Source organism: Oncorhynchus masou, chromosome 20, assembly GCF_036934945.1.
Source record: "Oncorhynchus masou masou isolate Uvic2021 chromosome 20, UVic_Omas_1.1, whole genome shotgun sequence".
NCBI lineage: Eukaryota > Metazoa > Chordata > Actinopteri > Salmoniformes > Salmonidae > Oncorhynchus > Oncorhynchus masou.
Window position 1 is genome coordinate 8,238,118 of NC_088231.1, and position 25,410 is coordinate 8,263,527.

General features: G+C 41.3%; 1 protein-coding gene across 3 annotated transcripts in view; it reads right to left on the bottom strand.

Annotated features, from left to right (window-relative positions):
• LOC135506811 (large neutral amino acids transporter small subunit 3-like) overlaps nucleotides 1–25,410 on the bottom strand; it is a 46,464-nt gene that overhangs the window by 5,007 nt on the left and 16,047 nt on the right. For all 3 annotated transcript variants that reach the window (XM_064926190.1, XM_064926191.1, XM_064926189.1), the window contains 9 exons: nucleotides 25,296–25,351; nucleotides 25,068–25,144; nucleotides 6,233–6,325; nucleotides 5,890–6,023; nucleotides 5,553–5,707; nucleotides 5,088–5,234; nucleotides 4,718–4,753; nucleotides 4,403–4,514; nucleotides 3,746–3,875 (listed from right to left, as the gene is read on the bottom strand). In XM_064926190.1, coding sequence (XP_064782262.1) covers nucleotides 3,746–3,875; nucleotides 4,403–4,514; nucleotides 4,718–4,753; nucleotides 5,088–5,234; nucleotides 5,553–5,707; nucleotides 5,890–6,023; nucleotides 6,233–6,325; nucleotides 25,068–25,144; nucleotides 25,296–25,351 — 940 coding nt within the window. The remainder of the gene's footprint in view (nucleotides 1–3,745; nucleotides 3,876–4,402; nucleotides 4,515–4,717; nucleotides 4,754–5,087; nucleotides 5,235–5,552; nucleotides 5,708–5,889; nucleotides 6,024–6,232; nucleotides 6,326–25,067; nucleotides 25,145–25,295; nucleotides 25,352–25,410) is intronic.

Sequence of the window (25,410 nt, forward strand, 5' to 3'; positions counted from 1 at the left end):
TCAACATTCACAAGGCCGCAGGGCCAGGCGGATTAGCAAGACGTGTACTCCGAGCATGCGCTGACCAACTGGCAAGTGTCTTCACTAACATTTTCAACCTCTCCCTGTCTGATTCTGTAATACCAGCATGTTTCAAGCAGACCATCATAGTCCCTGTGCCCAAGAACACTAAGGTAACCTGCCTTAATGACTACCGACCCGTAGCACTCACGTCTGTAGCCATTAAATGCTTTGAAAGGCTGGTCATGGCTCACATCAACACCATTATCCCAGAAACACTAGACCCACTCCAATTTGCATACCGCCCTAACAGATCCACAGATGATGCAATCTCTATTGCCCTCCACACTGCCCTTTCCCACCTGGACAAAAGGATCCCCTATGTGAGAATGCTATTTATTAACTACAGCTCAGCGTTCAACACCATAGTTCCCTCAAAGCTCATCAGTAAGCTAAGGACCTTGGGACTAAACCACTCCCTCTGCAACTGGATCCTGGACTTCCTGACGGGCTTCTCCCAGGTGGTAAGGATAGGTAACAATGAATCTGCCACGCCTCAACACAGGGGTCCCTCAGGGGTGTGTGCTCAGTCCCCTCCTGTACTCCCTGTTCACTCATGACTGTGAGGCTAGGCACAACTCCAACACCATCATTAAGTTGTGCTGATGACACAACAGTGGTAGGCCTGATCACAGACGAGAAAACCTATAATCAAATCAAATTCTATTTGTCACATACACATGGTTAGCAGATGTTAATGCGAGTGTCCCGAAATGCTTGTGCTTCTAGTTCCGACAATGCAGTAATAACCAACGAGTAATCTAACCTAACAGTTTCACAACAACTACCTTATACACACAAGTGTAAAGGGATGAAGAATATGTACATAAAGATATATGAATGACGGATGGTACGGAACGGCATAGGCAAGATGCAGTAGATGGTATCGAGGACAGTATATACATATGAGATGAGTAATGTAGGCTATGTAAACATATAAAAGTAGCATTGTTTAAAGTGGCTAGTGATACATGTATGACATAGAGATGGCAAGATGCAGTAGATGGTATAGAGTACAGTATATACATATGAGATGATTAATGTAGGGTATATAAACATTATATTAAGTGTTTAAAGTGGCTAGTGATACAGGTCCGAGACCTGGCCATGTGGTGCCAGGACAACAACCTCTCCCTCAACTTGATCAAGACAAAGGAGATGATTGTGGACTACAGGAAAAGGAGGACCGAGCATGTCCGCATGCTCATTGACAGGGCTGTAGTGGAGCAAGTTGAGAACTTCAAGTTCCTTGGTGTCCACATCACCAACAAACTAACATGGTCCAAGCACACCAAGACAGTCGTGAAGAGGGCACAACAAAACCTATTCCCCCTTAGGAGACTGAAAAGATTTGGCATGGGTCCTCAGATCCTCAAAAGCTTCTACAGTTGCACCATCGAGAGCATCCTGACTGGTTGCATCACTGCTCGGCCTTCGACCGCAAGCCATCCAGGACCTCTATACCAGGCGGTGTCAGAGGAAGGCCCTAAAAATTGGCAAAGACTCCAGCCACCCTAGTCATAGACTGTTCTCTCTGCTACCGGCAGGCAAGCAATACCGGGGCGCCAGGTCGAGGTGCAAGAGGCTTCTAAACAGCTTCTACCCCCAAGCCATGAAACTCCTCAACATCTAATCAAATGGCTACCCAGACAATTTGCACCTCAATTTGGATTCAAGGTTTAGTGACGCGACTACATCACTGGATTCTGAAGTATCAAAAGTAAATGTAATTGCTAAAATTTACTTAAATATAAAAAGCAAAAGTATGAATAATTTCAAATTCCTTATATACTCACCATTTTCTTATTTTTTTTAAACATTTGCGGCCAAGAGTGTGCAAAGTTGTCATCAAGGCAAAGGGTGACTATTTGACGATTTTCTCAAATAGAAAATATGATTTAATTTGTTTAACACTTTTTTGGATACTACATGATTCCATGTGTGTTATTTCATAGTTTTGGTGGTCTTCGCTATTATTCTACAATGTAGAAAATAGTAAAAAATATAAGAAAAACCCTTGAATGAGTAGTTGTAGTGGAGAAGGTGGAAAGGTTTTAGTTCATCGGCGTACTCATCACGGACAAACTGAAATGGTCCACCCACACAGACAGCGTGGTGAAGAAGGCGCAACAGCGCCTCTTCAACCTCAGGAGGCTGAAGAAATTTGGCTTGTCATCTAAAACGCTCACAAACTTTTACAGATGCACAATCGAGAGTATCCTGTCGGGTTGTATCACCACCTGGTATGGCAATTGCACTACCCTCAATCGCAAGGCTCTCCAGAGGGTAGTGCGGTCTGCATAATGCATCACCGGCACAAACTACCTGCTCTCCAGGACACCTACAGCACCCGATGTCACAGCAAGGCCAAAAAGATCATCAAGGATAAAAACTACCTGAGCCACTGCCTGTTCATCCCACTATCATTGTAACGGTCTTCTTCCTCCTCTGATGAGGAGTAGTAGGAAGGATCGGAGGACCAATGCGCAGCGTGGTAAATGTTCATGATACTTTTAATAGAACACAGAAAAATACAAAATAACAATGTGAAATAACAAAAAACCGAAACAGTTCCGTGTGGAACACACAGACACAGAAAATACAGTACAGGTGCATCAAAGCTGGGACCGAGACACTGAAAAACAGCTTCTATCTCAAGGCCATTAGACTGTTAAACAGCCATCACTAACAGAGAGGCTGCTGTCAACATACAGACTCAAATCTCTGGCCACTTAAATAAATGGACTTAATAAAGGTATCACTAGTCACTTTAAACAATGCCACTTTATATAATGTTTACATATCCTACATTACTCATCTCATATGGATATACTGTATTCTATACCATCTACTGCATCTTGCCTATGCCGCGCACCATCGCTCATCATATATATATATATATGTACATATTCTATTCATCCCTTTACATTTGTGTGTTATAAGGTAGTTGTTGTGAATTTGTTATATTACTTGTTAGATATTACTCCATCGTCGGAACTAGAAACACAAGCATTTCGCTACACTCGCATTAACATCTGCTAACCATGTGTATGTGACCAATCGAATTCGATTTGCTGTCTCTTTTATAACTAATGATTAATAATAGTTAAAGCTCAGAAACCAAACCTATCAATAGGACAAGGCTATGTATGTGTGTGCACATGGAAGTAAGTGACTTATGTTTACTATAGGTTAATGAGGCGATACAAATGTGATGTGACTAAAAATGAAAGGGCATTTAGTTGACTAAAATGACGCACCGTTTTCATCATTTTGACTATAACTAGACTAAATCATTATTCAACTGACAAATGTGATTAAGACTAAAATATATTCTTGTAAAAATGCTAAAATGAACACTGACATGTAGCCAGGGTTCTTGTCACAAGGCGAGTTATCAGCATTTTATGTTTATTTACCTGTACAGGGGTCGGTAGGGAGGCATGGTCATGTGACTGTGTTCCTACCTGTATTGGGCCACGTTCAGTAGGGAAATATTGCGGAACGTTGCAGATCACAATATCACAAATAGAGCTGACGTGATTCCTTTTTTACATTTCAGAGAGAGGCAAGTTTGTCTATATAATATATTCCTATCGAAACGCTCCACAACGCTGTGTCCTGCTGAGCACACCCCAGGTGAGGTGTGTGAGGTAGGGGTAGGGTCATGTGGCTGTCTTCTTACCTGTACAGGCAGGTTGTCTAGCATCTGGATGACTCCGAAGATGACCAGTAGAACGTTGGTGATGATGAAAGCGCGGATGGCATTGGTCAGTTTCTGGATCTTCCTGTCTCTCTTCGGGGGTTCAAGTTGGCTGGAGAGAAGAGGTCAGGGATCAATTAAATAAAAAAGCATCAGGAAAATACCAAGGGTTGTGTTTGTTAGGGAACGCCACGGAAAACATTTTTAAAAACGTTTGCAATGGAAATGTCTAATGAACACAACCCTGCTCTCTCTCACCATGTCATGCTTGGTCTCCCCTGAATTATTTCTCCCTTAAAGAAAGCTGAGTGACCAATATTTGTCTCTCCATAGGGAGGAACAACTTATGTCGCCAGCTAGTGGTGATTTTGTATTAATGCATCCAGGCACCAATAGACACATACAAGGACATGCAGTTTACTAGGAGGGGGGGCAGGAATGACTAGGTGAATGTGTTTAAAATACCTCGGGCCCAGATATTTTCTTAGTGTAAACACTGTCCAATCAGCATGATGGATGAGATGAGTGGTTTATAACCAAAGTTCCTATGTTCTCTCTCTCTCTCTCTTGGTTCCGGTCTCTCTCTGTTTCACTCTCACTCCCTCTCTGTCACACACACGTGCATGCACACACGCACACCTCTGGTCTACGTCGCACTCCTTCATCCTCCAGTCCATGATGTAGCCAATCAGAGGACAGGTGAGGAGGCAGAGCAGCTGCAGGGAGCCAAACAGTGACGAGTAGAAACCCACTGAGGAGAGGAGACCCACGGTCAGAAAACACACACACATACGTAGTCACTAAACAGTACAACACACACAGGCCCTCTCGCTCTCTCTTACAAACCCGAACGCACGCACGCATGCACGCACACATTCACAAACACACAACTCTCTCCACACACACAATGGAATGTCCAATGGAATGTTCCAAAGGAATGTCTCATTCTCTCACCTTGTTGCTCTGCCTCCATCAATAGATCCTTAGAGGCTGAAAACAGAAAACACACAGAAAGTCATGGAAGTCCCAAATTTCCACCCACTAACATCATAACATATCACAGATGCCATTCTCCTACAACTGTGACCATTCAGTGCCACAGATATTCAAGTCAAATGTTTTTTACAGCGCATTTCACATCTCAATATACTTTACAACAAAAAAAGATTAAGATATGTGGCAGACTGACCTCTACGCTCACATTTTGTGTCACGTCACTTAATATGGGAAACAAAATGTGAGCCATTAGCAAATCAGTCTTGTTTCACCAGGCTAATGTGACAGTGCCCACAACTTAAAACCATTACAAGTGATTGGTCCTTACGGTGTGGGTCTCCGTGGGTAACCAGGAATTCCAGCATCCTGTTCATGGCGCCCATAAAGAAGATGATGCGCAGCTGGGTCATTGCCATGGTGATGAGACTCCACAAGAAGATGGGCGAGCAGACTGAACTACGAAACGGAGGGCCAGCTGTCAGGGGAAAGAAGGGGTGGTGGTAAGAATTAAACATGAGATAATGATACTTGGGTAAGTTTCATTGTCAATTTCGTAACACATTTTTATTTAAAAAAAAGTTGAACAGATAGATTTTATAGTAGGGTTGAGCTCAATATCGTCCATTGATTCTGGTTGGTGAGTGAAGCCCTGGAGGACCAGCTCTGACCGGTTCTGACCAGTTCCATTTAACTGCATCCGGTTCTAAGCAGTTATGTCTAGTTCTGACTGGTTCTCTAACAAGCTCTATCAAGGTTCTAACCGTTTTTGTTGTGATCCTATGCTATTCCTCACCCTGTGTCTGTTCTCCAGGTGGGAGGTGCTCTGACGAGGGATCTGGCTCCTTCTGCTTCGGAGCCATCTTCTCTCCCAACGTGGTCACATGACTGTAGAATCTGTCCCCCGTCACCTTGTCATCCATCACCATGCCACTCAGCTTCACCTCCTTGCTGAGGGAGCAAGGAGAGAGAGAAGGGGAAGGAAGTGAAGTGAGTGAGTGAGGAATTGGAGCAATGGAGAAAGAAAACCTCCCTCTGTAATTCAATGATTTGGGTTACTGTAACAGTCTATAACATTAGAGTTACGTCATGTAATGTTGTGTTATTATAGTAACGTTGTCATGGATACTGACGTGTAGCTGATCTCCTCGGGTGCGGGGAAAGCCTCCATCGGCCAATTAAGGAAGCAGTTGAGGAAGACGAGACCAGCTAGCCCCGACCACACCCACATGATCACCCTGAAGGACACACCTAGATCATAGATCAACTGGAGAGAAGAAACAGAGGGAGGGAGAGAGAGAAGTACGGGAAAGAGTTTACCAAATTGAACTATAATATATCACAATATCAAATAAAGCCATCAAGTCATGCCTTTCTGTGAAACCTCAATCAATCAATCAGCATTTGTCACATGGTGCTTACCGTAACAAACACTGACCTAAACTCCCAGAGGGAACTGAGGAGTAACTCTCCTACCTTGACTCCAGGGAATGTGACGGCTGAAGAGGCGTAGGAGCCGATCATTAGAGACAGGATGGTGGAGCGCACGTTCCCAAACATGTTGGGTAACTAGGAGACAGAGAGAAGGAGAGAGAGAAGAGAGAGAGAGATAAGAGAGGTAGAGAGAGAAGGGAAGGACAGATAAGAGATGAGAGGTGGAGAGAGAGAGAAATGTGAGATGAGAGGAAGAGATAAGAGAGAGAGAGAAACAGAAAGATCACAGGTGAGCACAGTGACTGTATTATTTGGGTCCATGTACAGTGCCTTCAGAATTGATTCATAACCCTTGACTTATTCCACATTTTGTTGTGTTCACAATGGATTAAATAGATGTTTCTTTTCCTCACCCATCTACACACATTACCCCATAATGACAAAGTGAAAACATGTTTTTAGAACACTTTTCAAACTGATTGAAAATGAAACACAGAAATATCAAATGTACATACAGTGGGGAGTAGATACACTGACGATTTTGCAGGTTTTCCTACTTACAAAGCATGTAGAGGTCTGTAATTTTTATCATAGGTACACTTCAACTATGAAAGACGGAATCGAAAACAAAAATCCAGAAAATAGCATTGTATGATTTTTAAGTAATTAATTTGCATTTTATTGCATGACATAAGTATTTGATCACCTACCAACCAGTAAGACTTCCGGCTCTCACAGACCTGTTAGTTTTTCTTTAAGAAGCCCTCCTGTTCTCCACTCATTACCTGTATTAACTGCACCTGTTTGAACTTGTAACCTGTATAAAAGACGTGTGGGTGGTACAGGAGATGGCTGAGAATGCACCCTTGTGGGGCCCCAGTGTTGAGGATCAGCGGGTTGGATTTGTTGCTACCTACCCTTACCACCTGGGAGAAGCCCGCCAGGAAGTCCAGGATCCAGTTGCACAGGGCGGGGTCAAGACCCAGGGTCTCGAGCTTACTGATGAGTTTGGAGGATATATGGTGTTAAATGCTGAGCTGTAGCTGATGAACAGCATTCTTACATAGGTATTCGTCTAGTGCAGATGGGTTAGTGCAGTGTGCAGTGTGATTACGATTGCGTTATCTGTTTACCTATTGGGGCGGTAAGCAAATTGGAGTGGGTCTAGGGTGTCAGGTAGGGTGGAGTTGATATGATCCTTGACTAGTCTCTCAAAGCACTTCATGGTGACGGAAGTGAGTGCTACGGGGCGGTAGTCGTTTAGCTCAGTTACCTTCGCTTTCTTGGGAACAGGAACAATGGTGGCCCTCTTGAAGCATGTGGGAACAGCAGACTGGGATATGGATTGATTGAATATGTCTGTAAACGCACCAGCCAGCTGGTCTGCGCATGCTCTGAGGACGCGACTAGAGATGCCCTCTGGGCCGGCAGCCCTGTGAGGGTTAACACATTTAAATGATTTACTCACATTGGCTGTGGTGAAAGAGAGCCTGCAGGTTTTGGTAGCGGGCCGTGTCGGTGGCACTGTATTGTCCTCAAAGCGAGCAAAGAAGTTGTTTAATTTGTCTGGGAGCAAGACGTTGGGGTCCGCAACGGGGCTGGTTTTCTTTTTGTAGTCCGTGATTGACTGTAGTCCGTGATTGACTGTAGACCCTGCCACATACCTCTCGTGTCTGAGCCGTTTAATTTCGACTCTACTTTGTCTCTATACTGAATCTTAGCTTGTTTGATTGCCTTGTTGATCATAGCCAGACAGACATTTTCATGTCTTTCCATAGATTTCCATGCTGATTTCAGTCAAACTGTAACTAGGCCACTCAGGAACATTCAACGTTGTCTTGGTAAGCAGCTACCGTGTAGATTTGGCCTTGTGTTTTAGGCTATTATCCTGCTTAAAGTTGAATTAATCTCCCAGTGTCTGTTGGAAAGCAGACTGAACCAGGTTTTTCTTTAAGATTTTGCATGCGCTTGTAGCTGTATTCCGTATCTTTTTATGCAACAACAAAAAAACTACCTAGTCCTTGTCAATGACGAGCATACCCATAACATGATGCAGCCACCACCATGCTTGAAAATATGAAGAGTGGTACTCAGTGATGTGTTGGATTTTCGCCAAACATAACACTTTGTATTCAGGACAAAAAGTTAATCTCTTTGCCCCTTTGCATGTTTACTTAATTTCCTTGTTGCAAACAGGATGCAAGTTTTGGAATATTTGTATTCTGTTCATGCTTCCTTCTTTTCACTCTGTAATTTAGGTTAGTATTGTGGAGTCACTACAATGTTGTTGATCCATCCTCAATTTTCTCCTATCACAACCATTAAACTCCGTAACGGTTTTAAAATCTCCATTGGCCTCATGGTGAAATCTGAGAATTTTCCTTCCTCTCTAGCAACTGTTAGGATGGACACCTGTATCGTTGTAGTGACTGGGTGTATTGATACATCATCCAAAGTGTAATTAATAACTTCACCATGCTCAAAGGGATATTCAGTGTCTGCTTTTTTTAAATTAATTTTTTACAATTCTATCAATCGGTGCCGTTCTTTGCGAGGCATTGAAAAACCTCTCTGGTATTTGTGGTTGAATCTGTGCTTGAAATTCACTACTTGATTTAAGGATCTTAGAGATAATTGTATGAGCGCTGTACAGAGATGGGGTAGTCATTCAAAAATCATATTAATCACTATTATTGAACATGCAATTTATGTGATTTGTTAAGCACATTTGTACTCTTTTACTTATTTAGGTTTGCCATAACAATGGGTTGAATACTTATTGACTCAAAACATTTCAGCTTTACATTTATTATAAAATAAAATAAATGTTCTACAAACAAAATTTCACTTTGACGTTATGGGGTATTGTGTGTAGATCAGTGACACAACATCTAAATGTAATCCATTTTAAATTCAGGCTCTAACACAACTAAATGTGGGAAAAGAGTGTGAATACCTCCCGAAGGCACTGGAAGTGCTCAAGATGCAATTCTACGAAAGTAACACCAGGTGGTGATATGAGCTGATCATCTTTATGGAGAGGGTCCTGACACACAGCATTGCAACACGTATTAGGTCAGTTACTCTGCAGTTTTAGAAGACACATGCTAGCCTGAGGCAGGGGGAATAGCCTTGCTTTGTATTCACAGCCTCTGACTCGGCATATAATATCACAGTGCTGATTTTAGATGTTTTTTGGTTGCTGGCACTTTTGCAAACCGAGCAGTTTAACTTGAAAAAAGGTAGAAAATATGGACATATGGGGTTGTCAATAAACAAATACCACACAAGTAGTCTTGTAGATGCCTTCTTATTTTCCTCACTCATTCTCTCCCTCCTCTTGCCTCTGTTGGAGGACTTTGTGCAAGTATTGAGTGTCTGCGTGCCAACAAAAATGCATGTGCTGCTGTGAATGTGTGTGTGTGTGAGAGAAATTGTGCAGGTGGCACAGTAGAAGCTACTGAAGTAATGCCCAACACACAAAAACACACGCAACAGCTGTGAATCCCCCCCCCCCCCCACCTACGCCGTGCCAACGACTCTGTGCCAGTGCCAGCCTATGCAGATAAAAAAGGACACACTGATAATAACACACATCACATCAGGCCATGTCAGCACCACTCTCCCTTTGGAAAACGTCCTGTTTATCACAGCGGGTAGCCTCCTGGTAGCCTCGCAAGCCGCCTGATGTGGCGAGCTCACATGAATGTTTGCTGCACGGAGCGGTAATTAGTCAGGCTACTTTGCTGGTATAAACGCAAGTTAAATATAGTGACAACACATACTGCATTAGCACACTGAGCTTCAATACATACCAGAATTGTGATGAGATTTCTCTATGGAGGCTAGATATGCATTACGATTTGAAGTAGCACCCTATTTGCTATATAGCGCACTACTTTTGACCACTGTGTAGGGAATAGGGTGCCATTTCGGATGCAAACTGTGCCAGCTCACACTGTGCCGAGCGGAGCTTAAAGAGATTCATCAAACAGCATTGTGTTAGCCTCGATTTAAAGACGTGCATAACAACCAGAATCTATGAAGACAGCATCTTTGTAAACAAGTTGTATGAATCCTTCATATCAACAATAACTCTGTGTATCGTTCCCCTCTGTCATCCCTTCACTATCTGTTCAATGAAAATCAGAAAATAGGAAAAGGGTGGGAGTTACCACTCCTTTAAAAAAAATAGATTCTCCAGATGCTTGGGCAGTTATCTCTAACAATTAAATGCAACATTGTATAAAAATAAACAGGAAGAAGCCAAACACACACACACACACACACACACACTTTGACACTCTACTTCAAGATATTTCCTGTTATCCACAACAGTCTCTCTCCCTGTTTCACATCCTTATCACTCCCTCTCCCCCCTCCCAATTTAACCCTGATGATAGTGACATACTAGCCTGAACCACAGTTTCCGGACCAAGTGACCGACCAGAAAAAATCCTACACTCACTATATAGAACCCTTGGGGTTCTGATTAATGAACTCTACAAAAGAACCCTACCCTACAGAACCTTAAGGGCTGCTATATGAAGTTATAGAATCATTTTTGGTACTATATAGGAACCTTTTTCTAAGAGTGTAGTTTTAGCCAATAACTAGGGCCTGCAGTTTTCCCTGGTCAGGTCTTGGCAGAGGTACAGATAAAGTCGCCCCATGACCATGACCATTCTCTCTCCAGCTACTGTAGGTCAGTGTATGGGTCAGGGCAGAGCTCCAGCTCGTTCTTAATGACCTATCTGAGGTATTCAGGGGCCTCAGCTACATGCCCCCACACACACTACCATGGACTAACAGACAGAGACAGGCAGACAGAACCAAAGGTTGACATTATTTAGATGGATGGAACGAAAGAGTCAATGACTAGGAGGGAAACGTTTGAGACGTTTACCATGTCATGCAGGGCTTTACAGTGAGGGGGTAGAGAGAGAGAGAGAGAAAGAGAGAGAGAGAGAGAGATAGGGGTAGAGAGGGAGGTAGAGAGACAGCGAGAGGGGTAGAGAGAGAGAGAGAGAGTGAGAGAGAGAGTGGTAGAAAGAGAGAGAGAGGGGTAGAGAGACAGAGAGAGGGGTAGAGACAGAGAGAGGGGTAGAGACAGAGAGAGGGGTAGAGACAGAGAGAGGGGTAGAGACAGAGAGAGGGGTAGAGAGAGAGAGGGATAGAGAGATAGAGAGATAGAGAGAGGGGTAGAGAGAGAGAGATAGTGGTAGAGAGACAGAGAGAGGGGTAGAGAGACAGAGAGGGGTAGAGAGAGGGGGGTAGAAAGACAGAGAGAGGGGTATAGAGCGAGAGAGAGAGGGGTAGCGAGAGACAGAGAGGGGTAGAGAGAAAGAGAGAGGGGTAGAGATAGAGAGAGGGGTAGAGACAGAGAGAGGGGTAGAGAGAGAGAGGGATAGAGAGATAGAGAGAGGGGTAGAGAGACAGAGGGGTAGAGAGACAGAGAGAGGGGTAGAGACACAGAGAGATGGGTAGAGAGACAGAGAGGGGTAGAGAGACAGAGAGAGGGGTAGAGAGACAGAGAGAGGGGTAGAGAGACAGAGAGGGGTAGAGAGACAGAGAGGGGTAGAGAGACAGAGAGAGAAAGGTAGAGACAAGGAGAGGGGTAGAAATAGAGAGAGAGAGAGAGAGAGAGAGAAAGGTAGAGAGACAGAGAGTGGGGTAGAAAGACAGAGAGAGGGTAGGAGGAAGGGTGAATGAAGATGGGTGAACGAAGATGGCTGAACTCGAGAAAAAACAGGGAGCTTTAAAAACAGAATCGGAAAACAACATTCTACAACAAAAACAAAAAGAGGAATGAGATATGTCTCGATTGCCCTGTAGAATGTAAGGTCATATAGATCAGGTACCTCATATTGACTGACTGACGGACGGACCTGTGATTTAGGTCAATGGAATGAAAGGGCCTTTACCACCTGGAACTACTGCCACAGACCAGGGGGTTTACAGTGTGTGTATATATAGAGAAAGAGGAAAATAGATATATATATATATGAGAGAGAGAGAGAGAGAGAGAGAGAGAGAGAGAGAGAGAGAGAGAGAGAGAGAGAGAGAGAGAGAGAGAGAGAGAGAGAGAGAGAGAGAGAGTGAAAGGGGTAGAGGGAGATAGACGCGTGTCCTTGTGTGTTTTGGGAAGGGGTGGGGGGCAGGGACGAGGCGTGTCGACAGCCCAGTGATCTGATTGGCCGACAGACGTGTGCCAGAATTTAGAGCCAGAAGCAGAACAGCATGTGCCGTGGAGACCCTGAACGGCCAACAAACACACCCACTATTAATCACATTTATGCGCAAAGAAAAACAAAAATACACAAGTACTATACAGAAAAAAGTATTAATCCTCCCAAAACAACTGCCAACCAACTGCCAATCAACTGCCAACCATATACAGTAATATAGTGTATAATAGCAATAGCTAAAGTAAGCCTTATATACTGCATTCGGAAAGTATTCAGACCCCTTGACCTTTTCCAAATGATGTTACATTACAGCCTTATTCTGAAATTGATTAAATTACTTTTTTTGCTCATCAATCTACACACAATACACCATAATGACGAAGCAAAATCAGGTTTTTAAATGTATTAAAAATAAAAAACAGAAATACATTATTTACATAAGTATTCAGACATTTTGCTATGAGACTCGAAATTGAGCTCAGTTGCATCCTCTTTCCATTGATCATCGTTGAGATGTTTGGAGTCCACCTGTGGTAAATTAAATTGATTGGACATGATTTAGAAAGGCTCACATGTCTATTTAAGGTCCCACAGTTGATGGTGCATGTCAGAGCAAAAACCAAGTCGTAGGGATTGTCTGTAGAGCTCCGATACAGGATTGTGTCGAGGCACAGATCTGGGGAAGGGTACCAAAACATTTCTGCAGCATTGAAGGTCTTCAAGAACACAGTGGCCTCCATCATTCTTAAGTGGAAAAAGTTTGGAACCACCAAGACTCTTCCTAGAGTTGGCAGCCCGGCCAAACTGAGCAAAAGGGGGAGAAGGACCTTGGTCAGGGAGGTGACCAAGAACCTGATGGTCACTCTGACAGAGCTCCAGAGTTCCTCTGTGGAGATGGGAGAACTTTCCAGAAGGAAAACCATCTCTGCAGCCCCCCACCAATCAGGCCTTTATGGAATAGTGGCCATTCTTGGACTCCAAGAATAAGGCTGTAACGTAACAAAATGTGGAAAAAGTCATGGGGTCTAAATACTTTCCGAAGGCACTGTGCAGTGCATCTACAGTGCATTCGGAAAGTATTCAGACCCCTTCCGTTTTTACGCATTTTGTTACTTAACAACCTTCATCTAAAATGGATTAAATAAAACAATTCTCATCAATCTACACACAATACCCGTTCGGTGTAGATGGCGACACAATCAGAAGCCTTTATGGGGATATGACAGTGTTGTTAAGAAAAGGGTAAGCTTGAGAGCTAGCACATTCATTTCATTTCATTTGCAATTTTCATAAATAGTTAACGTTGCGTTATGCTAATGAGCTTGAGGCTATAAATAGAATCCCGGATCCGCCTCAAAAATCCTACTCATTTCCGGGTTGAAGTTTCATCTTGGTTTTGCCTGTAGCATCTGTTCTGGGGCACTCACAGACAATATCTTTGCAGTTCCGGAAACGTCAGAGTGTTTTCTTTCCAAAGCTATCAATTATATGCATAGTCAAGCATCTTTTTGTGACAAAATATTGCGCTTAAAACGGGCACGTCTTTTTATCCAAAAATGAATTAGCGCCCCCATAGATGTAACAGGTTAAAATGTAATGGTCTTTGTATTTTAGGTCAGTACTCTCTTGAATTAAACGCTGTTACCTGACTTTTAAGACCGGGGCTCCGTCCATTCTTATAAAAATATTTGGTCTTACAATCCCATAGAATGCATTGATGTCACGCCCTGGTCGAAGTATGTTGTGTTTGTCTTCGTTTATTTGGTCAGGCCAGGGTTGTGGCATGGGTTTTTGTATTTGGTGTGTTTGTATTGGGATTGTAGCTTAGTGGGGTGTTCTAGATAAGTCTGTCTGAAGTGGTTCTCAATCAGAGGCAGGTGTTTATTGTTGTTGATTGGGAACCATATTTAGGCAGCCATATTCTTTGAGTGTTTCGTGGGTGATTGTCCTTAGTGTCCTTTTGTTCCTGTCTCTGTGTTTGTTGTCACCAGATAGGCTGTTTAGGTTTTCACGTTACGTTTGTTGTTTTGTATTGTTAGTTTTTATTCGTTCATTAAACATGTATGAAAATTACCATGCCGCATTTTGGTCCGATCCTTGCTACACCTCTTCGTCAGAGGAGGAGTTAGAAGAAAACCGTAACAATTGACAGAGTAATTAATTCTGATTGGGAAACAATACAGAGGAATTTAGAATTCCTTTAACAATTGGTCCTTCGAGCCGGATCTAAAAATCTGTCTCTGCCATCTGGAGGTCGTCCGCCGGAAAAAAATCGTGCACATAATTTAAAGACCGGTATACACTACAGATGGCAGATATGGTGACAGATTCAAACGAACACTGCTTTTCCCAGTCGGCAGCAGGTCAGTAGCATTAATTCTCGATTCCAGGGGGATTTGAGTTCTTTGATTGGTGTTCTAAAATTTTCAGAATTTATCAATAAGGGGAGCTTTGCTATTCTCACAGGGTTTTGTATAACCGATATACACTGAAGCAGGTTCGAAATAACCTGTGGTAATGTGCACTACCGTAAATAAACTAAACTCGCCCGAGATTAAGACGGGATATTAAATAGGTACTGGGGGATAGGACGGTGATCTTGTACAAATACTGGGCGTGGGGAGACAGCAAGGGAATGCGCAAGATCACTGGATTGGTCATTTGAATTGTGGCAGTATTGATCATCGTTCCGATTCAACTAATACTACTGAAATATCCAAATAAGGAGGAGAGGGAACCTAAATCTAAAGAAATGAGATAATAGCCATATCTATAGACAGGAAAGTTCCATGCGAGATGGAAGTCTAACAATTAGTGGCGTGAGATAACGATTATTAGCGTTCTTTAAAAGCCCTCTGACACAACCGGAAAATAAGATATTAACTAGGGATTTACAAACCCTGGGCTTATAGTTGTAAGGTAAGACCTAATATCTGATTCAAAAGTCAAAGCTATTGATAAGATTTCCATAAAAGAGACACAAACATAGTCAGACAGAAAAGCACTAAAAGTAATTAAGTAACGGTAAATTGCTAATTCGTATAAAGACACGCACATAGGATTTAAAATTAAATAGAGAAAGGCATAGATAAGTGATCAAATACCATAGCTACTAAGTAACGGTAAGGAGTAAGAATGGGTGGAAATGCCTCAAAAGAAGCCCCGGAAATAATGGGAGACAAGCATTATATGGAACAGAAAGACAAGAGAAACATCGATTTCGGTCGAAGATGGAGAAAGAAATACGATTTTGATGGCCGTCTAAATGTAGAAAAGCTGGAATCCCTTATAAAACAGATACATAAGGAATGTGGAAATAATGTGAAAAAACAGAATGAACAGGGGTTATACACAGCCGGAGTTTGGCTTTCGGAAGCAAAAAAGAGAATTGGACGCGCAGGAAAAAAGGTTAAATCTGACAAGACTCGAGAGGCACTGCCCTCCGCTCCCGCAGATGAAAAAGTTACCCTCACGCCCAGCCAATTGGTTAACAAACTATATCTTCCTCGATTATACCAACAATACAGAGATAATCCAGTCGACGAAATAGTGGTTATAAGAATACGGCTGCAGGAGCTACCTGTGAAATTACCACCCAAGTATGTGGATCCCGCTGAAGCCGAGGGAGGTATAATGGAGTTAGAGAAGGGAATAAAGTCGAGAAAAGTGGATAAGGTGAGTCAAAAGAAAAATACAAGATGTTTTAATTGTAACGAAATTGGACATTTCGCCCGGGAGTGTAACACTCCCTGCAAACGTCGTTAACAAGGTTGTAATTTAACTGTGGGGAAAGTCAGAGGCGACAATCGGGTAAAGAAAAATAAGGGTCAGATACAAAGAGAGCGAGATTAATGAGAATCCTAACTGAGGGAAAACTTTGGGCGTTTAAATTAGGGCTATTTTCTGTTGTCCAGATGCCGGAGTAACAAATACAGATAACTGTAAAATGGGTCTATTTGCGGAGAATCTCAGTCAGTCCCATACCATTGGTGGTATAGTGGTGAGCGTAGCAGTCTTACGAACTACAGTCCAGGGTTCGGTTCCCAGCCGAGGCATTAACTAAAAATATATATATATGAATTTTTGGTTGTAATTAAAACTAATTGTTTTGCAGAGAAAGTTATAGTCACTAGTATTGGTATAAGATATAAACTGAATGTTTTAAATGGTTTGTTTGGTTCAAATTGAAAGACTAATTAATTCAACTTAAAATAAGAACAAAGCGAATTTTGATGCAAGACGATGTCTGTTCACTAAATGATCTGTTCGGAAAAATATTTTGGGAATAGAGTCGTAATTAAAATGTTAAATCAAAGACGGGACAGTAACTTAAATCAAATGAATTCTGAATAATAACGGAGAAACAATTACGATAGATTTGTGCCCATCGAAATGTTCTTATAAAATTAGCGAATTGGGAGGTAAGAGATGTTGATTGATGTTGTAAACTATAATTCAGGATTCAACAGATGTGATAAATTAGGTTTGGTTTATCGAACCCAAAATACTGTTGCTGCAGACAGCCAACAATTATTTACAATTCATTGAAAATCGTTGCGAATTGAGTCGAGGTTGAGCGCTTGTTGATGACATCAACCGCGAGGCACTTTTGTCGCCACGGACTGGGGGGAGAAAATTGTTTGTGTCTTTTAGAAGGAAAATGCGTGCATTATTGCTTTGAGTCACTTCTCAGAAGGTGATAAAAAAGTCCATGTACCTACTTATTTGGTTCCTATGAGACTGGTTATTCTAGGAGTTGATTTAACTTAATTAAGCATTTGTTCTGGTGTGTTTAAGTAGGATACTTCATACCGGGACGGATGGAAGTTATCTAAAATATGTGAGTTGAAGGAGCCAAGGGGAAAACACGTTTACATTTTTATTAAACATCTGGGATTAAATTACGGATTTCTTACACTGAGAAATGTACGACATTTGCGGCAGAGGGAAAAAGTGATACATTGGATAATATTGTTATCGGGTTAATTGTATCTAAGGATAGCGTGTTCATTTAAGTAATCATATACATTGACGTTGTTTTAAACGTATGATTAATGATTTGAGTTAAAGGGGAATTATCATTAGGTTTGGTTTATAGTTCACGGTTGAGTTTCTGAATCGATGTAGTGTAGATGAATACTTACTAAGTGTTTTGTGTTTTCTTTGGGAAAATGGATATTTCACTGTCTCTACCTGGAATGTTTCTAGGGACTATACTCTTGGGGAGAGTGAGTGAAATTGAGGCCATAAACTACCACATTGGAGGGGGCCTGGAGGAAGTGTTTTGTTTCAGTGCAAGGGTATTAAAGGTATTTTCAAGGGGCACTCACCACATGGGATTTTAATGAGTTTTTATTTCCTGACTTTTCATTACCCAAGCAAATTCTTTTGATAAAGGAATGTTCTGGGAACATGGAAATACAAAAATTTTGGAACTAGTTGATTATTGTTTGCAAGTTGTTTCATATAGTGAAAAACACTGCTTAGAAGGGTTTTGTACGACCTATGACCTTCTGATGACTTTCCGTTGTGGCTTGGTCACCCGCATTGGAAAGTCATTTGGATAATGAAATTTATGGTCATTTGTAATACTGCTTTCAAAATAATTTGTGTAATTGGTAAATATGTTTCTTAGCCATATTTGTAATTTGGACCACTGTGAAGGGCATTGATTTTAACTAAGGGTATGCTGCTTTAAGTCTATTTTCCTATGACCATAGGGGTTAAATCATTTTTCTTTGTGGAGTTTTTTTTCAGTTTAGTGATTTTAATTTGATTAGGTTAAGCTGAAATTTTGTTTTACATTTCTTTTCAGTTTTGTTTTACATTACTCTCATATGGAGAGATGTGTGTAAAACATGGGGGAGGATTCCATTTTTGAGGGTTTGAATTGAAGTTATACAACTTAAGTGATATGTGAAGGAGTGTATTGTATTGTTGAGTGTATTGTATTGTGGTGTTTGTTTTGTTCTATTCCCGAGGGGTATAGGTCTAACTTCTTGATCCTTGGCTCTACGATGGAGTTGACAGTGAGATGGGGAGTATAAACCAATTTGAAAGAATAGTTTCAATAGAATGTTTTGATATTCTCTGTGAAATATGTTTCGATATGTGTATTAAGAATAATTGGTAAAAGTAATAATTTATCATGTAGTTAATGAACTGAACTAAACTGTTGTTCTGATCTGTTCTTTCGAGGTTATCATGAAAAGTGACATCAGACGGTATCTTAATGCATGGAAGAGATAATTGGACCGAATGGTGTGTGTACCTCAAAACCCCCTCTAACTGGCTGATGAAGGATGACAAAGGCGTTGAAGGAGGCTTTCCAAACCACTTCTACCGAGAGAAAAGAACCAAGCCAGAAATTGGTGTACAGTATCAGATCTAAGCTATCAACTGCTTTTCTTTCATGAGTCCACTTGGAGTGATCATGGAGAAAGATCTGTTCTAACATTTTCTTATGATGCTGGTATATTGGTTGACGAATGAACAAGACATGAGTGGTAAAGATGAGACATTGAAATTGGGACATTATCATGGGCCGTCCACTTTGAACTGTGAAGCTATCCGAAGAAAAACAAACGAGACGCCAGAAGATGCTGCAGTGCCTGAGAAAGGGGGGTTGGTCAACTGTACCATTAAAATTGTTTATACTTTTGTGGTATCAGGTTGATTGAAGAGGTCTACACCATGTAAATTGTAGTAATTTAGATTAAGAATGCATTCAGATACTGATCTGTATTATAATCATGATTAAAAAAGTTAATAGTAGAATTATGGGATAATTATACTGAATGTAAGTAAATCTGCTAATATTGATGTGTGTTAAATTGAGGTTTTTACTTTGAGTGATAAGACAAATTTGAATCACTGATGAATGCTATTCTAAATATTGGTTGGATAAATAGTTGGGTTGTTACTTATGATTTGGAATATTAAGCCAATGGGGCAGGGAATTACATAGAAAAATACGTTTCAGGAAATTGGTACAGGATTGACAGGAATGGACGCCCAAGGGAGAATTGGACATGTGGAAAATTAAAGGGGCTCCTACATGATGATGTCAGACATAAGGATAATTTACTAATCTTACCTAAGTCATTGTTTAAGAGTAGGCAAGGTTGTTACCTGGGCAGAGCCAGGTAACAAAGGGGGGGATGGGTAAATTGTGTTCTAGGTAAGTTAGTGGCCTATTGGATAAGAAACTAATAATAAAAAATAAATAAAAACATTTTTAAGCTATCAGACAAATGAGAAACTGTTTGTTAACCAAACCTGTATGTCCAAGATTTTATGCACCACAGGTGAATTACAAGTGAAGTCACTCAATCCAGTCCCTGAGGCCTGTTGGGGGGACCATACCAAGGACTTCTGGTGACAGCTAGCAGAAAGAACTACCCGGATTCATATTGCACTGTGGGAGGGTAAGACACACTGTCACTGTCGAACAATAACAGAGTTCGAGAGGAGAACTGGAATTAACAGAATTCTGGGGACCATCTCTCGAATGAAAAATACCTTACCTGTCCTTTCCTCACTGTTGTTGTTCATAGAAGTGAAGATGTGTCTGGCTCTTGCTAAGTGATGTGTTCTCGGGGAGAAGGTGGGGCTTCACATGGAAGCTGTTCGTCTGATCTGTCTTATCATGGGTGACATATTCCTGATACAGCACGTCCTACTTGAGTATGCGGAGAGTGGTAATTTGACCCATGGTTTAGACGATGAGGATTTTGTTCCAAAATAAGCATAAGAGATCCCTAGATCTGGGTAGACAGGAAGTTAGAGTAGAGGTTGGGAAGGAACTCTCAATGGAGTTTTATGTAGACCAAAATGGAGTCTCTAACTACATGGCAGTCTAGGACTCTGAGCCATTATGGCATATATTGGTGCAGGTTCCTATATTGATCGTGGACACAGGTCATAGCTCATTTGGAGAGAGAGGGCTATATGAATCCACTCACCCAGTATGGAAGGAGGTGGAATATAGTGAAGGTGAGAGTTTTTGATTGTAATCCGGAGAGAGGGATGCATTGCATAAAGATACGCCTAACCCTTTAAACAGTAATGAAGGAGAATCTAGGGTTGTGGTATGATGGATATGACCAGTTCTTGGTCGACACCCTAGTACGGTTCTGGGTAGAGGAGTTTAGGCCGTTATGGTAAAGCTGTTCACGAAAGCAGGAATGCCAGATAATAACAGTTGTATTGATTTGCACTATTTGAATCCCCAGGTTCCTCCCTTCACAGTGACCGGAGGAGATTATTACCGTTTGGCCCGGTACAGTACTCTTGGGAAATGATGTCAGGGCAAGGTTTTACTGACAGATTGGACAGGATTATGCTCCATTGTAATGCCTTTCACACTCATTCAACACCAAGACATGAAGTATAGCCAAATGGGAGAAAAGAGCTATTCCATCCGGGTCTCTTATTGACTAAGTATACATTGATAACATTGGGGTTCCAAGGGGGATGCCAGATGAGTCAAAGCAAGAAATCAGATCCTAGCAGGATTAGAGTTAAGCATTTCCGGGGGTTTTACTCTCAATAAGAACGTGGACTGGATTAATTATATTTATGATGATCAACAGCGCTTTAACAAGTATACCAGAGATGCTATTAAAGGTTTTGCAGAACAGACTGAAGCAACCAGCTGGATGGCTTGGCAGAATAGAATTGCATTAGATATGTTAATGGCTGAAAAGGGAGAAGTATGCGTGATTATCGGGACCATGTTTGTGCTTACATCCCAAATAACACAGCTCCGGACGAATCAGTGCCCGAAGCCTCAGCTGGTTTGACCACCCTGGCTCACGGTTTGGCAGAAAACTCTGGGGTGGATACTTCCTTGACTAATTGGGTTTGATAGTACGTTTGGAAAATTGAATAATGTTATGATCACTGTGTTATGGGCTACATTCACCTGTGTGACTGTGTTAGTTGTGTACAGACGTGGTTGATTGCGTGTATGAAAGTTATTATTTCCAGGACTCTGGAGAAATCTATGACACTTCAAATGGAGATAAATGGACCAATCCTAAGCTCTGACCAGTGGAATACAAAATACATGGCTTGGACGTAATAGAAGAATCCGGATCCTTTCGCGAGGAGACCATATTTGATGTTTAGGAAATTTAGGAAATATAGATATTTTCTTGTTTCAATGTATAGACTGTTTTTTTCCATGAAGATTAACAGAAAAATCCTGATAAGTAGAATTAAGATTCTGATGTTGGGTTAAAAACAGTTGGTGTTAAGGTTAGATTTGTTTAATGATGGGTGAAGAGTCTGATAAACCTTTATAATAAGGTTAATTATAAGTCTATTCGTGTGATAAATCCGATAAACCTTTATAATAAGGTTAGTTATAAGTTTATTCATATTTTTATTTTTTATGTTTGATAAAACTAGATGTACATTTGAACGTATAATATTTAATCAAAGGGAGGATTTGTTGGAGGAAAATATAGTTGAAATGATTTATAATGTATACATTTCTATTAATACTATTATGTTATGGTATGAAATGTATGGGTTTTTTGGTTAAACTAGGACTCAAATTGTAGGTAAAAAGAATGAATTGTCTGTACCTTGCTGGTTTAAGGGAGAAGGAGGGCCTCTTTTAGACAGATTGGAATGTTTGCTTTATGTCGGAGACAATCTCCAGACCTGAAGACACTGCGCTATTGTGTGGATCGGAGAGTGTGAGAAACTGATGACATCATTTTTATCTTCTCTCTTTAAAATGTAATGTTCTTTGTATTTTAGGTCAGTACTCTCTTGAATTAAACGCTGTTACCTGACTTTTAAGACCGGGGCTCCGTCCATTCTTATAAAAATATTGGGTCTTACAATCCCATAGAATGCATTGACAGAGTAATTAATTCTGATTGGGAAACAATACAGAGGAATTTAGAATTCCTTTAACAGGTTGATATACAGTGGATATGCGGTTGATATACAGTTAACATACAGTGGGTATACGGTTGACATACAGTGGGTATGCGGTTGATATACGGTTGACATACAGTGGGTATGCGGTTGATATACAGTTAACATACAGTGGGTATACGGTTGATATACAGTAGGTATACGGTTGATATACAGTGGGTATACGGTTGATATACAGTGGATATGCGGTTGATATACAGTTAACATACAGTGGGTATACGGTTGATATACAGTGGGTATACGGTTAACATACAGTGGGTATACGGTTGACATACAGTGGGTATACGGTTAACATACAGTGGGTATACGGTTAACATACAGTGGGTATACGGTTGATATATGGTTGACATACAGTGGGTATACGGTTAGCATACAGTGGGTATACGGTTAACATACAGTGGGTATACGGTTAACATACAGTGGGTATACGGTTAACATACAGTGGGTATACGGTTAACATACAGTGGGTATACAGTTAACATGCAGTGGGTATACGGTTAACATACAGTGGGTATACAGTTAACATACAGTGGGTATACGGTTAACATACAGTGGGTATACGGTTAACATACAGTGGATATACGGTTAACATACAGTAGGTATGCAGTTGATATACGGTTGACATACAGTGGGTATACGGTTAACATACAGTGGGTATACGGTTAACATACAGTGGGTATACGGTTGATATACGGTTAACATACAGTGGGTATACAGTTAACATGCAGTGGGTATACGGTTAACATACAGTTGGTATACGGTTAACATACAGTAGGTATACTGTTAACATACAGTGGGTATGATGTTGATATACGGTTGACATACAGTGGGTATACGGTTAACATACAGTGGGTATACAGTTAACATACAGTGGGTATACAGTTAACATACAGTGGGTATACGGTTAACATACAGTGGGTATACGGTTAACATACAGTAGGTATACGGTTAACATACAGTTGGTATACGGTTAACATACAGTAGGTATACTGTTAACATACAGTGGGTATGATGTTGATATACGGTTGACATACAGTGGGTATACGGTTAACATAGTGGGTATACAGTTAACATACAGTGGGTATACGGTTAACATACAGTAGGTATACTGTTAACATACAGTGGGTATGATGTTGATATACGGTTGACATACAGTGGGTATACGGTTAACATACAGTGGGTAAACAGTTAACATACAGTGGGTATACGGTTAACATACAGTAGGTATACTGTTAACATACAGTGGGTATGATGTTGATATACGGTTGACATACAGTGGGTATACGGTTAACATACAGTGGGTATACAGTTAACATACAGTGGGTATACGGTTAACATACAGTGGATATACGGTTAACATACAGTGGGTATGATGTTGATATACGGTTGATATAAAGTGGGTATACGCTTGATATACAGTGGGTATACGGTTGACATACAGTGGGTATACGGTTAACATACAGTGGGTATGATGTTGATATACGGTTGATATAAAGTGGGTATACGCTTGATATACAGTGGGTATACGGTTGACATACAGTGGGTATGATGTTGATATACGGTTGATATACGGTTGATATACAGTGGGTACACAGTTGACATACAGTGGGTATACGGTTGACATACAGTGGGTATGATGTTGATATACGGTTGATATACGGTTGATATACAGTGGGTACACAGTTGACATACAGTGGGTATACGGTTGACATACAGTGGGTATACAGTTGACATACAGTGGGTGTGCGGTTGACATACAGTGGATGTACACATTTACAGTATCAGTATGAATTTATCTACATGCAGAGAGATGAATAGAGTGCAAATGCAGTACAGTGCAGTTATTTTGTGTACAGTTCAGAGATGGCAGCATGGAGTGCAGTCCTTTAGTCTCTATAGGCCACAGCACGCGGTAAGAAACCTTTCAGGTGCCGAGAGGTTTTGGTCATGAGTGGTGGGAGGAGCTATAGGAGGAGGGGCTCATTGTAAATAAATGGAACGAAGTCAAACGTGGTTTCCATATGTCCTTCCAGTTCTCTGCTGCCAATGACTGGAACGAACTACAAAAATCTCTGAAACTGGAGACACTTATCTCCCTCACTAGCTTTAAGCACCAGCTGTCAGAGCAGCTCACAGATTACTGCACCTGTACACAGCCCATCTATAATTTAGCCCAAACAACTACCTCTTCTCCTACTGTATTTATTTATTTTGCTCCTTTGCACCCCATTATTTCGATCTCTACTTTTCACATTCTTCCACTGCAAATCTACCATTCCAGTGTTTTACTTGCTATATTGTATTTACTTCGCCACCATGGCCTTTTTTTTGCCTTTACCTCCCTTATCTCGCCTCATTTGCTCACATTGTATATAGACTCATTTTTCTACTGTATTATTGACTGTATGTTTGTTTTACTCCATGTGTAACTCTGTGTTGTTGTATGTGTCGAACCGCTTTGCTTTATCTTGGCCAGGTCGCAATTGTAAATGAGAACTTGTTCTCAACTTGCCTACCTGGTTAAATAAAGGTGAAATTAAAAAATTAAAAATACAATTTTGATACAGTTACATGAATTCCATTCCAGCCATTACAATGAGCCCGTCCTCCTATAGCTCCTCCCACCAGCCGCTGGTGCGTTCTGGGAACTTGGTGGCTTTGGATATTGTCATTGTTGTGTCCATGTAGAGGAGAAGGATGATGGGTGCGTGTATGTGTGTGCGTGCGTGTCTTACTGTGAGGGAGGTGAAGGTCAGGCAGATTCCTCCAAAGCCGTTGAAGGAGACCGCGATGAAAATGAGGGCCGAGAGGACTGGAGGAGGAACGAGGAGACAAGAGGACAGAGTGAGGGAGATCTATGTGTGCAGTGTAATGTAATAAGCAGAGGTGTAGTAAGCAGAAGTTGTGTTTAATGTCATTTCCTGTACATGCAACTGTGGTTTACAGTTGCTTAGGATTCTTACCTTCAGGGTTATAGGCAGCTCCAGCTATCATGGCACAAGAGAAAGCAAAACACGCACTGCAAGAGAGAGAGAGAGTTGATGATGACGCTGCCTGGTGAAGACAATGATGATGACG